The sequence below is a fragment of the Equus przewalskii genome, chromosome 10, assembly GCF_037783145.1.
Source record: "Equus przewalskii isolate Varuska chromosome 10, EquPr2, whole genome shotgun sequence".
NCBI classification, from domain to species: Eukaryota; Metazoa; Chordata; class Mammalia; order Perissodactyla; family Equidae; genus Equus; species Equus przewalskii.
In genome coordinates this window covers 13,710,660-13,726,019 of record NC_091840.1, presented here as the reverse complement: position 1 = coordinate 13,726,019, position 15,360 = coordinate 13,710,660, and the positions used below count along the sequence as shown (strand labels likewise).

Here is a 15,360-nt window from a genome sequence, read left to right as displayed (position 1 = left end):
GAAAGTAGACAGGTTTCCATGGTAACAGTAGCAGGCCTGATCATATCAACAAATAGCTACAATTTATCTGAGGGTCTCCAATGAACTATTTTTTTTCCCCATCCAGAGAAGAAGATTCTGAATTAGATAAAGCCTTCAAAGACAATGGAGGCTTCTGGAAAATCCAATTTCAACAATAGTAAACATAAAAATGCTTGCTGACTCTTTCCACAAATAACCTAGTAACAGAGTCTCATCTATGTTGATTTAAATACCTTAACTATGATAGTAATTGGATCATATTAACTTGATAATCAGTAATAGGGATAATTTCAAATGTTTCCCCAGAATAAATCGAGAGAGGGATCTATAGAGGGAGATCTATGCGATCTTAAGGCAATCTGCAGAGTCTTGAGGGAGATTAGAAGTAGTTTCTGGAACTATATCACCAACCCCACAAACAGCTCATTCCAATGGGCCACGACCATCAGTTTTATTTTGGCTTCTTTTGATTTAGACCCTGATATAGTTCTGAATGGTCATAAAAACAAAAACTGTGAAGACACAGACATTATATAATATTTTGACAGAAGCCATTGCTAATCCAGCTTAAAATTCTGACCAATGGACATTTTGTGGAATCTATTTGAACAAGTCTTTCAAATAAAATATTTCAGCCATGAAAGGTTAGTGTCACCTGTTTTCAAAATATCTGTTAAAATTCATGTAGCTCATGGGTTCCCAGCCCTTAGGTGACACATTCACTACAGTCCGAGAGGTAAAACAACTTTGTGTCTACAAGGCAGGGCCAGATGAGTTCTCTGAGCCTTCACTTCCACAGACCTCTGACCCTCTGCTCACAGCTTTCCCACTAACCAGAAAATCTCCATAGATTTCATTGTGACTTCTGGGGCTATTACTAGAAATGTGCATTATGAAATTACTAAGTAACTCAAATATTATCTAAGCTTTGCTACATCCTTGTCTCTAATACAGTTACAGAGTCCATGTAAAAAATATACTTATCTGGGCCCAGTAACAGGCCTAGAATCTCGAGGGAACCCACTTTCTGAAATCCCAGGTCTCTTGGAAATAAATGATTTATAAGCCCAGGGAAAACACATTAGAAAGTCACGGGTTTTGCAATTCAATCCCTATTTCTTCAATGGGAGGAATGTTCTAGATTAGCCCTGTCCAGTAGAAATACACTGTGAGCTACATATGTAAGTTTCAATTTCCTAGAACCTCGTTAATATAACAAATGAAATTTCAAAAATATTATACTTAATACTAATATACAATATAAAAGTATATAACATAAAGTAAAATAGATTAAATATACAATATGCTTTACCCAATATATCCAAAATATTATTTCAATATACAATCAATACAAAAATTAATGAGATATTTTACACTCTTTTCTTTATACTGAGTCTTTGGAATCTGGTGCACATTTTACACTTAAAGCACATCTCAAATTAGACTGGCCACATTTTAAGGGCTCAGTAGACACATGTGGCCAGTGGCTACCGAACTGGACAGTGCAGCCCTAGGGGATTTTCAAGGTAAGGGAAAATGCAGCTATTCACTCTTGGGAGGTTAGGATTATATGCTTATTTAGCCGACAGTGTAGTCAAACCATGAGAGATAGATAGGTTTGGGTCCTCTAGGCTGACCCATCCAACAGGCAGAAGAATTTCTGGCCTTCCTCAACCATCTGAAGAGAAAGGCTGGGCATGAAGTCAATTGCAAAGGATGATAATGGTCTATGATCGGGGAAAATGAGACTTATCACGAGGGGGTCAACTTGAGGTTCTGCAGAGCACAGATGGCTCATGGGGAGGTGTCAAGCCAAGGGTAGCATTAACAATCAGAGGGCAGGCAGAGCAGGGATGTCCCTCTGATGGGCCAAAGCTCCCAATCAGGTAAGCATTCAAGTTCAAACAACCTTGAAAAGCCCCGTGTGTGCCATACAGCATGGGAAACTGAGCATGAAAACATCTTCGAGAGAGGAAAATCAGAATTAAGCTCCAGGCTCCAGAAAGCCGTGAATGTTGGGACAATCAATCCCCTGGTGTATTCTCAGGAATGATTCCCCGACAAAATTTCTAACACTCAAAATAGGGCTCTGAAATGCTCTTACCTCTTGGCAGCAGCTCTCTTGCACGTGCATATACGTAGTCTCAGAGTTTATGTTTTCATAAATGTACATCAAAACCAAACTTGAGTAAGTACTGTCTAGTTCATATACTCAGGTAGGATACAAGTGAAAAAAGAGTCATAGCTAACATGTATGAGCAGCGACTATACGCCAGGTCCTCAGCTAAGCAACTTAGATAAATGAACTGAATTAGTCCTCACAGCCAATCTATGCAGCGGGTGCTATTATCCCCACTTCACAGACAAGCAAACTCAAGATCAGAGAGTTTAAATACCCAAAGTCACCAGATAGTAAGTGGTAGAGCTGGGATGTGAAACCATGGCTAACTATTCCAAATTGTATATTCTTTCTAGAACACCATGCTGAAACATCGAGTAACTTGCCCAAGTTCACACGGCTGGGATATAGAAGAGCCAGGACCTGAACTCCAGCAGTCTGGCTCCAGGGCCCTTAGCCATGAGGCAACACCACTTCTCAAACAAAACTGGTAAAAGCGCTCAGCAGAGAAACTGCCTGCAGCGCAGCAGTGACCCCCTGTGCGTTGTCATTACTACCGCTGTTTTCATCACTGTCCCCACCAGCAGCACACCTCCTGCTGGCTGGAAGGGACAGGATGGCAGGTGGTAGTCAAGACCACAACCCAAGAGCAGTTACTGTATTTCACACTTGATTACAACTTTCTCTCCTCATAGAACTTCAAAAGCATTTCCCTATAGAAAACTCACATACGTTTCAAGGGACACTGCAATTTAAATAAATTCATCTTGTTTTCTTGAATCCTGATACTCGAAAGAGTTACTTATGATATATCATCTGCCAGCTTTCTAATGGGACATTACTTTCCGACAACAGAAATCTTTCACTGCAGACAAAGCCCGGAGCGTGCAGCCTCTTAGCTATCTTAATTCTGCTATCAATGTGTCTGTTTTGCTTTTTAACGTTTTTTTAATTCTAGATTTTAACTTATTTTGGAGTGCAGCAATGATGGGACAAAGGTGACAGCTGCAGTGAGAACTGAAAAAGGCTCAGGTGCTTTTAGCTTATTTTACTTTTTTTAATTATCTAAAACAAATGATGAAAACAATGAAAAGCCTCATAATCACGCAGAAGAGAATGGTGTAGCCTCATCTAAGGAAAGCTGCTCCACTTTTTTATATCAGAATCTCCAATAACTTAACAACATGGGGAGGAGACAAGCAACCCCACAGGTAGGAACGAGTTCACTCAAGTCCATTTGTAGCCAAAAGTCATAAACATACAAATTAGAGACGGTGATTGTGACACTGGAGTAAAATGAGGGAATTTAGGTTTTATTTTGTTAAATTCTGAAATATGAAATGTGAAGGGAGAAGTGGTCTCCACCGACTCCGGAGCCCGTCTGTGGGTGCTGTCGGCCCAAGGGAGCCAGGTCCAGGGCTACAGTCATCAGCCCTTCTGGCTCAATTTCTCTGTGGGCAGCAGGACTGGGGAAGAAGGTCTTGCTTAGAATCAAATGCCCTAGGCATAAGGGGCCAAGTCTTAGGAGAAAGGCTGTGCATCAGCGAGAAGGGGGTGGTAGAGGAGGGAATATGACCCTGGGAAGCAAGTGGCTGGCTCCAAAGGAAGGACTGGAAAGTGGTCCTATAAATCACCTCAACTTTTCTCCTCCTCCCAAACCTCCTCCCATTTTCTTTCCTTGTTTCTTTTTTTCTAGTGAGGAAGATTGGCCCTGAGCTAACATCTGTGCCCACGTTCTTCTATTTTATATGTGGGATGCCTGCCTCAGCATGGCTTGATGAGCAATGTATTGGTCTACACCCTGGATCAGAACCAGTGAACCCCGGGCCGTGGAAGCGGAGTGCATGAACTTAACCTCTACACTGCCAGGCCAGCCCCATCCTCCTACCATTTTCTAGATTCTAGGACAACCCCAACTCTGGAGGTGGATTTGGCCCAAACGGCTCAGGGGAAGAACCAACTGACTGATAAACACAATGCAAAAATGCTCAAGCTCACAAATAACCATGGAAATGGACAAATGACAATTTGGAAACGTTTTAAATGAGGAAAAGATGTGGTCAGAAGATACCTTTTCTTCCAACTGGAAAGTTGAATGTCATGCGTTACGCCCTAGGCATAGCTCAGGAGGTGAAAGATCAAAACAGCAACAGGGCACCAGTAATCAATCAACTGTGACATTTCTGTTGTTAATCTAATGAATCATTAACAGCTGCTATCCCTGTGGTTATACTTGGGTTTGTCTTGGTGCGATTATATCAAATGTCTTTCAGATGTGCTCCCTTCTGAGTCTCTAATGAGGACCCTAAACCAAACCACTCCACGGAGAGGTGTCAGTGCAGACCGGCTCCTCACCGCCAGGCTCTCGACTTCCCTGACAGCCACTGACAGTTTTGTCCAGAGATTATCTGATCCTCTGCCAGCTACACAAAGTTCGCAATTCACACACCTATTATGTTCCAGAAATCCATCTAAATGTAAATGAGGATATATTTTCTCATTAAAAAAAGTTACAAATGGTGATAAACTTCTCACCGATATGTCTCTATATCATAATATGGCTGGACTACAGGACAGAACATGCCCACTATTCGGAGCATGATTTCAACAGGAAAATTCATGTTTTTCTTTAGGGAAGCTCCAGAAGTGAAAAAAAAAAAAAATCTTCCTATAACCCAGTTTCTCCAGTGAAATGCATTGATAATGATGATGATGATAAGAGCAAATAACTATATAATAAGAATGCTTTTAGGATTTTTCTATTGACTACTTAATCTTGAAAACAATACTGTTAAGCAGACACTGCTATTATTCCCACTTACAGTGAGGAACACACACAGGCAGGTCACGTGATTAATAAATGGCAGAACCAGGATTTGATTCTAGAGTCCATGGGCTAAACTAGGGACTGGTAAACAAAGGCCCATATGCCAATCTGATCTGCCGCCTGTTTTTGTCAGTAATGTTATATTAGAACACAACCATGTCCATTTGTCTGCACGTCGTCTGCTTTCTTGCTCCAAGGGCAGAGGTGAGTCGTGACAGAGACCCCACAGCACGGGAAGCCTAAAGTATTTATTACCGGACCCTTTACAGAGCGTTTGCTGAGCAAAGGCTAAACCATCCTCTGCACCACCTCTAACAAAATGAACAAATATACAATTTATGCTTGTGAATCAGGGGCCACGTGCCTATCTGAAGACAAAAACAGGACAGGTTACAGGCCCACAGACACCCTGTCCATGAATTTACGGTCAAGGTTCTGGTCTGTTGTGTCTTTTGGGCAAATGAACTGCTCTAGTGGGACAACGCATTTCAGAATAAGCTCATTTCCAACCATCCTAGGATTTTCCTTGGCTCCTAAGAGCTTCACTCACCGATGGTTCTGTTTCCCAAGATTCTAGAATCAACAATAAATTTGCAAGTTTTTCCATGCTATTGTCAGATGAACACTAATGCAGTGGCAAAGTTGTAAAGCTCGTTTTGGTTTTTCTTCCATCAGACTGAATGACTTTGATTTCTGGGGAAGGATTCGAAAACCACATTTGGTTAATGTTTTCTAGGAAACAGAGCTGGACACAGAAAGAATAACCCCTACAGACTAGATGTTGTAAGATCCCACTGAGTAATGTCTGGTCCTAAAAGGAGCATCATGTTGCATTTGATCCAATCATGACCCACCATTGAACTTTAAATTTAAAAAAAAGTACTCAGCTGAATCAAACTGTCACCAGAGGGTAGGCAAGCATCCATGGAAGAGTGGGTGGGGAAAGGACTAATATGATGGAAAGCCAGTCAGAGTGGCAATGATAGGGTGAGAAAGGGCATAAAGAAGGGTCTGCAGACACTGGGAAACAACCATGCCATGTCTGGGAACCGAGGAGGAGGAAATGGTTGGGGTTAAGGGAAGCTCCCAAAATTGCACCCTGATCCAACTGGCACCCCATTTGGGAAGGCTGGCTGGCACCCAGAACGGCTCAAATGGACACAACCTTTCTGCCCTTGCACATTGCTTCCCAGCAGTTTGGCAAGTGGGGAAATACTGCAACTTTCACATTTACAGACCTCAACAAGACACCATTATATGACTGAACTCCTGCCTAAAAACAGATCTGAACATTCCATTTCAAATGCAGCACGACAGTTGTCAGCAAATTCTTAGCATCTTCTTGACACCATCATGTAGTGGTTTTCTGCTGACTGTTTCTCTTGCAGTGTGTTTTACAAACGCTCTAAAGGAACAAGCTAATGTAATTCCAGTAACATCTAGGAAATGCAAGCTGAAAGATATTTAAAGAAAAAGCTGGAATGTAGCTCATGCAGATGCTCTGAGCCCAGAACCCTCCCCTCTGATGCCACTCGCCCTTGGGCTAGTGCTCCACTGCAAAGTCCACGGCTCTCCCAGGAAGAACAGTAACCAGCATGACACACGCACGGCCTCTAACCATCCATCCTCTAGAGAGAAATGTGGCACTTCTGGCCTCAAGCCCTCTGGCCTGGTGTGTTTTTTTTTTTTTTTTTGAGTTTGGAACTCTGACCTTTATAAAAGGCTGTACTCACTGCCCAGAAAAACAGGAAGGCTACTCACTAGGAAGCCACAGAACCGAAGCATAAAAAGTGGGCGAATATTTCTCTACCAGCAAAGCTAAGTCTCAGACATCACCAAGAGTGACACCATATGATCCCCAAAAATGTTCCTCCCTCAGACGCGTTCCCTACCAGCAGGTCTTGACCCATTGATGGCTAATGACCTACACTACAGCGCAAAATTCAGTAAGGTTCTTTTTAGCTCCTCTGGTCTCTCCCCTGCCTGCAACATCTGAGGAATGCTGGCACGCAGTGTCCTGAAACTCTCTCTAGAAGGATTCATCACTGACGGGGGTGGTGTGATCCTGGGGACGGGGCTCTAGGGAGAAGCCTTCTTGTCTAGTGCTCCAGGCTTTTGCCCTCAGCGGTGGGGTGGAGGTGGGAGTAGATAATGAAGCAAGTGAAGAAAGAAACAAATAGAAAAAGAGCTGTGCCTGGCTTCTTGGGAAAGAACCTCATTATTCTTTTTTATTATATATATATATATATAAAATTTATTCATTTATCCTATATTTTTCAAGAACAGCGATCGTAAGCTGATTCTCACTGGCTGAATCCTACCTGTGTCTTAAAGCAATAGACGTGTGTTTGACCTACACAGAGTTGTAAGTTTTAATTAGCTGCCAATATTAAAAGTAATCAGAGTGTCATATAAAAATGTGGATTTTGGCTTTTCTTGAAGAATTGGAAGATACGACAGCACAGGACCCCCAGTCATGCAGGGCAATAATCAACTGGTGCTGAGTAGCAGTGGCTGCCGACTTCAGACAGGGCCTGTGCAGACCAGCTCATCCCAGTCCCCACTGCTCCCTACGGTCTCTTCAATTCTGCAGCCTGCTATTAGGTGCTATTTATTTATATTATTTGTGACTCATTTCACTTATTTGTGCTCCTGCGGGCACCAAGGCTCACAGCACTTGACCTTAAGTATTTGCCATCAACATCAACTTTAACCAAATATCAGCATAACGAAACATTTTTAGGTTTTACATCCTTTGGAATTCATTCTATCTGGATAGGACCTATACGGTTCTTGGGGACAAAATTTTATTTGGGAGAAGGAAACAACAGAAAGAGAAAAATAAGCCCATCAGCATCCCATTAGTGTCAACATTTCCGTAACCATTCAGTGTCTACTGCACATACGTGTGTGTACATGTGTAATCTAGGTTAGGGGAATCCCAGGGAATCCTAACTAGCCTAAGAAGGAGAAAGATTCAAAAAGGAATTAACCAGCTACCCAGACTGAATCAGCTACGATATGAATCCTTCCAACAGCCAAAGTGCAGGTGATTAGAGAAATAGAAAAAAACTAAAAGTTGTGCCTTCAAACATAAGACAGGTGCTTAGAGAAAATAAGGTTCATTAAAAGCTGAGACATCTGGTACGTAAAGAGAAGGAGGGATAGAGAGAAGAAGAAAGAGGGAAGTGAGGAGGAGAGGAGAGCAGAAAAAGGAGGGAGAAAGACGACAAACAAACCCAGGACAGCAGGCAAATACAGACACCCAATGGGAAGAAGAGAAAGAGCTGGGTTTTTCTAAAGATGTGGAGCAAAAATTAAGACGCTGGCATGAAAGCTTAATTACACCCAAGTTAAGGCCAAAACGACATCCTCTCCTTTGAAGGAATACAGCCCTTCTTTCTAATGGGAATACTGCACTCAGAACCTTGCCTGTCTCCCCACGACGTTCAGACCAATTTCTTACGCAGAAATCAACCAGGCTCATTTCTGGGATATTTCCAATTTCCATTCTCTAAATGATCCTGGACATAGAATGTCAACAGCTTGGGAAGGAAGGTGATTACACAGCATTTACCTTTTTAAATAAAGAAAAGATTAACATTTAAATTACTTTTTGCCTTTCAGCAGCGTGACCACAAAAATCTGGTCCTTCCTGAAGTTAAGCTTTCTAAACGAAAGGCGATTCCAGTCGTTCTGTTGGTATCCTCACCTCGAATTTCTGCCTGAGCTCCATGTTTCCTTCTTCGTCCCCTTCTGGAATGGGTACGTTGTAGTACTCACCTTCTTCTTGGTTGAGCAACTTGTACCTTTCAAAGACAAGGGAGAGAAGGGGAGTTAAGAGCTGTGTTCGCGCCACCACAGGTTCAGCAACTTCTCTCCTTCACCCTCTATCCAGCTGTTCCTGAAACGCATCCTATGGGGAGACTAGAGCCAGATAACTATATATTCAACGGTCATTTCAGACTTAAACTGGCTCGTTTTCTGAATCTCCAAATGCTCTAACGTTTTGAGACCATTAACTCTTGGTTGATACAGACACATTCAACCTCAGAGGCTTCCTTACCATCCACTGGCTGGCATCTTCATCAGCTCCGAAACTCCAAAGGAAAGGGAGCCCATGAAGTCATTCCTGGTTGTTCGGTCCCAGTCCCAGATTTCTACAGAGAGTCGTCGGTCTTTGTCCGAAGGTTTTAATTTGCTGGAAAAGAACACACACACGCTGGGTTATCTTGATCATGATTTCTAGGGATACACCGCATGCTAATGCTAATGATCTGAGTCGGAGATTAAAAAAAAAAAATTCAATTCTCTTCCCATGGCTCCCTACTGCCAACAGAGTTCCAGCCCCGCGGCAACCAGAGCTCTAGACTAGGGGTTAGCAAACTATGATCCACAGGCCAAATCTGGCCCACTGCTTGTTTTTATAAATAAAGTTTTATTGCAACACAGCTGTGGCCATTTGTTTACATATTGTCTATGGCTGCTTTGATTCTAGAACAGCAGAGTTGTGTAGCTGCAACACAGACTATATGACCACAAAATCTAAAATATTTACTATCCAGCCCTTTACAGAGCATAGCTCGCTGGCCTCTGTTCTAGACAATAGAGAGCTACCTTTCTGGTTGTCCACAGATAAATAGCTTCCTATGTTCAAGGTTACAAAGTGGACTACTTGCTTGTGCTCAGCTGCACTCAGGGCTTTCTCACCACTGACTTATTTATGCCACTCTCTCCTCCCCTTACCTCCTTCCTTCTTTCCCTTCTACCATCTCCACCTCTGAAATCCTGGCCCTCCTTCAAGTTCCATTTTAAATGTCACCTCCTCCAGGAAGTCTTCTCTGTTTAAAGGTGAGGAATCTTCCCATTTCAGTGGCAACAGCATCTTCCATGTTACTCACTTATTCTGTGTTTTAAAAATTATGATTTAAAGTTTTTCCTTACTCTCCCACAACCCTCAAAAGAACCTAAGTTCATCAAGAGGTGAGGCACATTTTATACTATCTGTAATCTAAGACAATTTTTTGTACAGAGTAGGTATAGATAATAATTTGGGGCCTGTATTACGTAATTCCTGGTAAAATAATACTATCTATCAAACAGGGCTGACAACAGCTACCTCCCTAGCAGAAGTCTGAGGAAAGTCTTAATGAAGAAACGTTTAAAGACGTTTATAACAATCCCAGCTCATTATCTCTAACGAGGTGGGCAGTTACACGGTGTGGAGGGAGGGAATTCAATTGAGAAGAGAAGACATAACTTACAAGGTAAAGGACTCATTCCACTGGGGGTTTAGTGTGGAGCGGATGGTTTTGGTTTTTTGTTTGCTTTCATTCTTGGGATCAGGAATAAGTTTCAGCTTCACATAAGGATCTGAAAGCCCATTTGGATCCATAGGAATTAGATTTTTTGCATCTCGTACTGTGAAGACAGAAGGAAGAAAGATCAAATGTTACAAAAAGAGAACTGACCCATATTGCCCAGTGTCCTGCATCAATACGGAGCTGAATGAAAGGGACGTCAGGATGGCGACTGACGGGAGAGGAGGTGAGGACCAAGAGCCTCTGACCCTCCACATGAGAAAAGCTACCCACTGCCACCCCTGCCAGAGATAATGGGCACCAAGTGGGCCCGTGCGGTCAGGCCTTGAGTTTCAGCATTGGCCTGGACCAGCAGCATCTGTGCCCGGGTGCCTCTTAGAAATGCAGACACCTGAGCCCCACCTCAAGCCTGCTGAAGCCGAATCTGCATTTTAACAAGATCCCCAGGTGCCAATGGCAGCCCTTCTCCAGGAGAACTGGTGTACCCTTCAACCCCACCCCAAGCAACCAGCTGACCTAGTTCACGGCATTGCACGTGTACTTGAACTCCTAGAGAGAGTCATCTCTTTTCTTTGTAAAGGCTGGTGTTTTCCAACCTGGCTGTACATTGGAATCACTTGGGAGGGGCTTTAAAAATCCCAAAGCTCAGGGGCCGGCCCAGTGGTGTAGCAGATAAATTGGCATGCTCTGCTTCGGGGGCCCGGGATTTGCCAGTTCGGATCCCGGGCACGGATCCATGCACCACTCATCAACCATGCGGTGGCAGGCGTCCCACATATAAAACAGAGGAAGATGGGCATGGACGTTAGCTCAGGGCCAGTCTTCCTCAGCAAAAAGAGGAGGATTGGCGGCAGATGTTACCTCAGGGCTAATCTTCCTCAAAAAAAAAAAAAAATCCCAATGCTCAGAACTAAATTAGAATCTCTGAGGGATGTGGCCCAAGTATTGTTTTTTGTTGTTGTTTTTTGTGAGGAAGATTGGCCCTGAGCTAACATCTTTTGCCAATCTTCCTCTTTTTGCTTGAGGAAGACTGTCCCTGAGCTAACATCTGTACCAATTGTCCTCTATTTTGTATGTAGGATGCCTGCCACAGCATGGCTTGATGAGTGGTGTGCAGGTCCACACCTGGGATCCGAACCCACGAACCCCAGGCCACTGAAGCGGAGCACGCGAGCTTAACCGCCGGCCACCATGCCGGCCCCCCAAGTATTGGGTTTTAAAAGCTCCCCAGGTGATTCTATTGTGCAGCAGGGGCAAGAGCTATTGATGTCCACAGCTGTAACGCAGAATATGCTCCACAGGTGTGCCATGGCCTTGCTATGGAATGTGCAGGTCCACGGACCAGCAGCACCTGGGACATCACCTGGGAGCTCATTATCCATGCAGAATCACAGGCCCTACCCCAAAATTACAAACTCAGAATCCTCGCTTTACCAAGATCCCCAGGTGACTCCAATGCACATTCCAGATTGAGAAGTACCCATCTGGCAATCAAATAATTAGAGGAACGGCCATTTCACTCACAGAGGGAAGCATGCTCAGAGATGCAGCCGGCTTATTACAGTGGGAGTGGCTAAAGCCACTGCAAGCCAATGAAACAGGTCCCTATCCATCACTGTGATGAGAAGGGACTAAGGCCTGGGCCTGCCTCCCCCAAATGTCTTCCTCGCCATCTTCCAATGGCATCTTCCCCAATGTGGCTGAGCTTTCCCACCATCAGGACCCTTAATTAGCCAGAAACCATGAGTACACATCTAACTGGGACTTGGCTCTCTAACCTCGCGTCTCTCACAGTGTGGCCCCTGGACCAGCAGCACTGGTATCACCAACTGAGTCAGAAATCTGGGGGCGGGTCCAGTGATGTCTGCCAAGCTCCCAGGTGATCCTGATGCATAAGAGAGTTGGAGAACCACTGCTCTGGCCTATTAGTATAGATCCTCAGCACGGTTTGATGGTCAAATTAAGAATTTTGGAAGAATTTTAGAAGTGGGTGCTGGCGTGGGCAGGGAGAGAGGGGAGGATAGAAGGATGCTAAAGATGTTGGGTCTTAGGACACAAATGAGGGGGGTGCAGCCCAAAGAGCGGAAGTCACAGACAAGCATTGCCCATACCAGTCTGGGGACACACTGATGCTGATGCCTGCTGGCCACCAGCCTTACATCCTCCTCGCCTGGAAGCCTCAGCACAGGAAGGTGACAGATGGGAACATATTCAAATGATCTGAGGGGGGAGTGGGTCGACTCAGGTCTACCAGCCACAGAGGAGCTAAGCATATGTTCCTCATACTCCATTTAGGCTTTCCAGGGATTTTTTTTCTCATAATATCTAACCTCACCCAACTGTGAGTAGACAGAACATAAACAAGCATGCATGGGCTCTGCAGCTCAGCAGACCAGCTTTCAAATCCTACCTCCTTCACCATGTAACCTCAAGCACCAGGAAACTTAAGTTCATGAACCTCTGTTTCTTCATCTAGAAAAAGGAACAGGGGCATATTTCCAGTGGTATAGGATTGTTGGGAAGAATTAAATAGTGTTTATAATGCACAATGATATACAGTTGGTGGCTTGGAATAAGAGGGAAAAAAAAAGATTCCATCATTGGAGTCCCTACTAGGCCCCAGACACAGTGTTTCAAGCTCATCTCCACCAACCACAACTTCAAAATCTTCAAGGAGGTAGGAGGTCTCCAGGGGACCTGACCAGCTTGGAATTCCCCCAGGCTCAGGCAGAAGGTTTTTAATGCAATACAGAAGGTCGAGTTTCCTAAAACAGCAACACAATTATCACCAAAGATGAAAAATTTGAGCGTCAAAATGGAACTCTCCTACAGGAATGGAAATAAGCCAAAGGTCTCTCTCCAATTAAGCACTGGAATGAGAATCACATACTTTTTAAAAGACAGAGAAAGTTCCAGAATGTCTCACACTGAGGCTCCATCCCAGATAAACTAATGAGGAACCATCAAGGCTGCCAAGAGTTCTGCCAGCTGCAGAACGATTGTGGGTGCTGGCTTTTTCATCTTCGATTTACAGTTCTGACAGCCAGCACACAGAAAATCACTTAAGGCTGATCTCTTCTGAATGGTGATGAGTTAAAATCTTGATGGAATTTAAAGCTGTGGGCTTCCTCCTGAGATGCTATCGTTTAAGCTGGAAATAAAGTTATCAATTGCAGATGTCAGCGAAGCAGACGGCGGGTCCAAATTTCAATTTCTTATTGCAGAGGAGAACCACCCGCCTGACGAGTGACTCACTGCGTGCCGGGACGCCTGAATCAGGACTGGGAACAACCAACCAAGGGTCCCATCTGCTCAGAAGGTGGGCTCTGCAGCCAGGCAGCCTGTGTTTGAATTCTGGCTCTGCCACTTCATGGTTGTATCACCCTGGGCAAGATACTTAACCCCCGCTATGCCTCAGTTTCTTCATCTGGAAAGTCGCACCTCCCTGTGAGGGTTATATACGTTCATACACGTAAAGTGCTTGAATGGTGATAGGCGCACAGTAAGAGCCCAATAACAACTACTATCAGTGTTGTTAATACAAGTTACTGGCAGAGAACACAATCCCAAAGGCTTAGATGTTCAGAAACTGGACTGACAGCTTATGAACTGGCAAGCAGACGCTGGGAAGAACAACGTAATGTGGAAATTTTCTAATGTGGTTGCAACTGCATGGTGTTAGCAATGTCTTAAACTAAGCAGCAGTGCTGGAGGGTGTCACTGACAGGAGCAGGTATAGGGAAGCTGGGAGAGGGGAAGCTAGGAAAGAGAAAAGAGCAAAACAAGTGGTGGGGCAGTGAGAAGAAGGGCTCGAGGCAGGAGAGAGAAAGAAGGGAAAAATGCAGTGAAGATGTGGGCTCAGAGGGTGTGAGGGTGCTCCCTCGCAGAGGTGCCCATGGGCTGGGTACATTAGGGCAGCGGTTGTCCACCTTAGCAGCACACTGCAAACACCTGGGTGTTTTAGTCAAATACAGATACCTGGGCCCCAGACCCAGAGTCCTTAATTTGTCCAGGCTGAGGCCCAGACATTAGCATCTTGTAAGCTTCAGTATTATGTGAAGCCATTCAATGCACCTGGCAGTCGTCCTCAAAGTGTGGTCCCTGGACCAGCATCACTGACATCATTTGAGGACTTAGATTCTTCTTCACATTTTGAAAAGAATTTACTCAGATTTTAACACTTAACATTTAAAAATTTATCACTCTGGTACATAGAAAACTAAGTTGGTCTGCCATAAATAGAAAGTAATCAGGAAAAAATTAATGCCACGAAAATCTGAGTGTTCCTTATTTCCAGCTGCTACAGTTGCCTGAGGCCTGCTCTCAGTTACAAAGGGGAAATCAACAAGCGTTCGAATGTTAAGGATATTCTAGTGCTAGATAGAGTCTTTCTCTGTTACAACGAAGATTGGAAGAAAATTGAAAAGGGAATAACTTTCTCACCATGTAATTTAATGCTTTTTAATGTCAGTTCAGTACCTTCAGAAATCATCTAGTGTACGACCAAAAGTCATAGCCCATCAGCGGTCCCGCCCCACACGTGGGAAGCATGTTGGCGGGAATGACAATTCTGAGGCATTAAGGGCCTGGAATATTTTCAGTCTAAAAGTACCAGTAGGTCCAGGAACAGACCCAGCACAGGTCCCATGGGTCATTCCTTGTCTTTCATCTTCTACAAGAACCAAACTGTTTTGACTCACAGAATTAAGATGGGAAAAAAATCATGATACTTTGATAAAGTCTTGAGAATGAGCCTTTTTTGAGAGGTAAAGCTCTATCATGCCGGCTCAAGTTCTGAAAGGCAGACGGTCTCTAAACACAGCAGCACAGAAGCCACGCATTTCCCTTGCTCACTCAGCTGCAGCAGCGCCGACTGTGCTCCCCAGGGTCGGCCCAAAAGGGCCCAGGGCGCCACGGTGGGATGCACGGGGTAGTGACGCTTTTCCCTCGCCTCTCAGCAGCCTCTGTGAGACGGGCACATCTGCTGAAGAAATACATCTGTGCCATGGTATTGGCCGTTTCAGAACGAAAGTCTGCTCTGTAATTTGAGAACTTTAACAGAAATACAGAAT

General features: G+C 44.2%; 1 protein-coding gene across 4 annotated transcripts in view; it reads right to left on the bottom strand.

The window, feature by feature from the left end:
* Window positions 1–15,360, bottom strand: part of PRKCA (protein kinase C alpha) — a 405,935-nt gene that overhangs the window by 78,401 nt on the left and 312,174 nt on the right. For all 4 annotated transcript variants that reach the window (XM_070560196.1, XM_070560194.1, XM_070560197.1 and 1 more), the window contains 3 exons: window positions 10,232–10,388; window positions 9,034–9,168; window positions 8,680–8,776 (listed from right to left, as the gene is read on the bottom strand). In XM_070560196.1, the coding sequence (XP_070416297.1) occupies window positions 8,680–8,776; window positions 9,034–9,168; window positions 10,232–10,388 (389 nt within the window). The remainder of the gene's footprint in view (window positions 1–8,679; window positions 8,777–9,033; window positions 9,169–10,231; window positions 10,389–15,360) is intronic.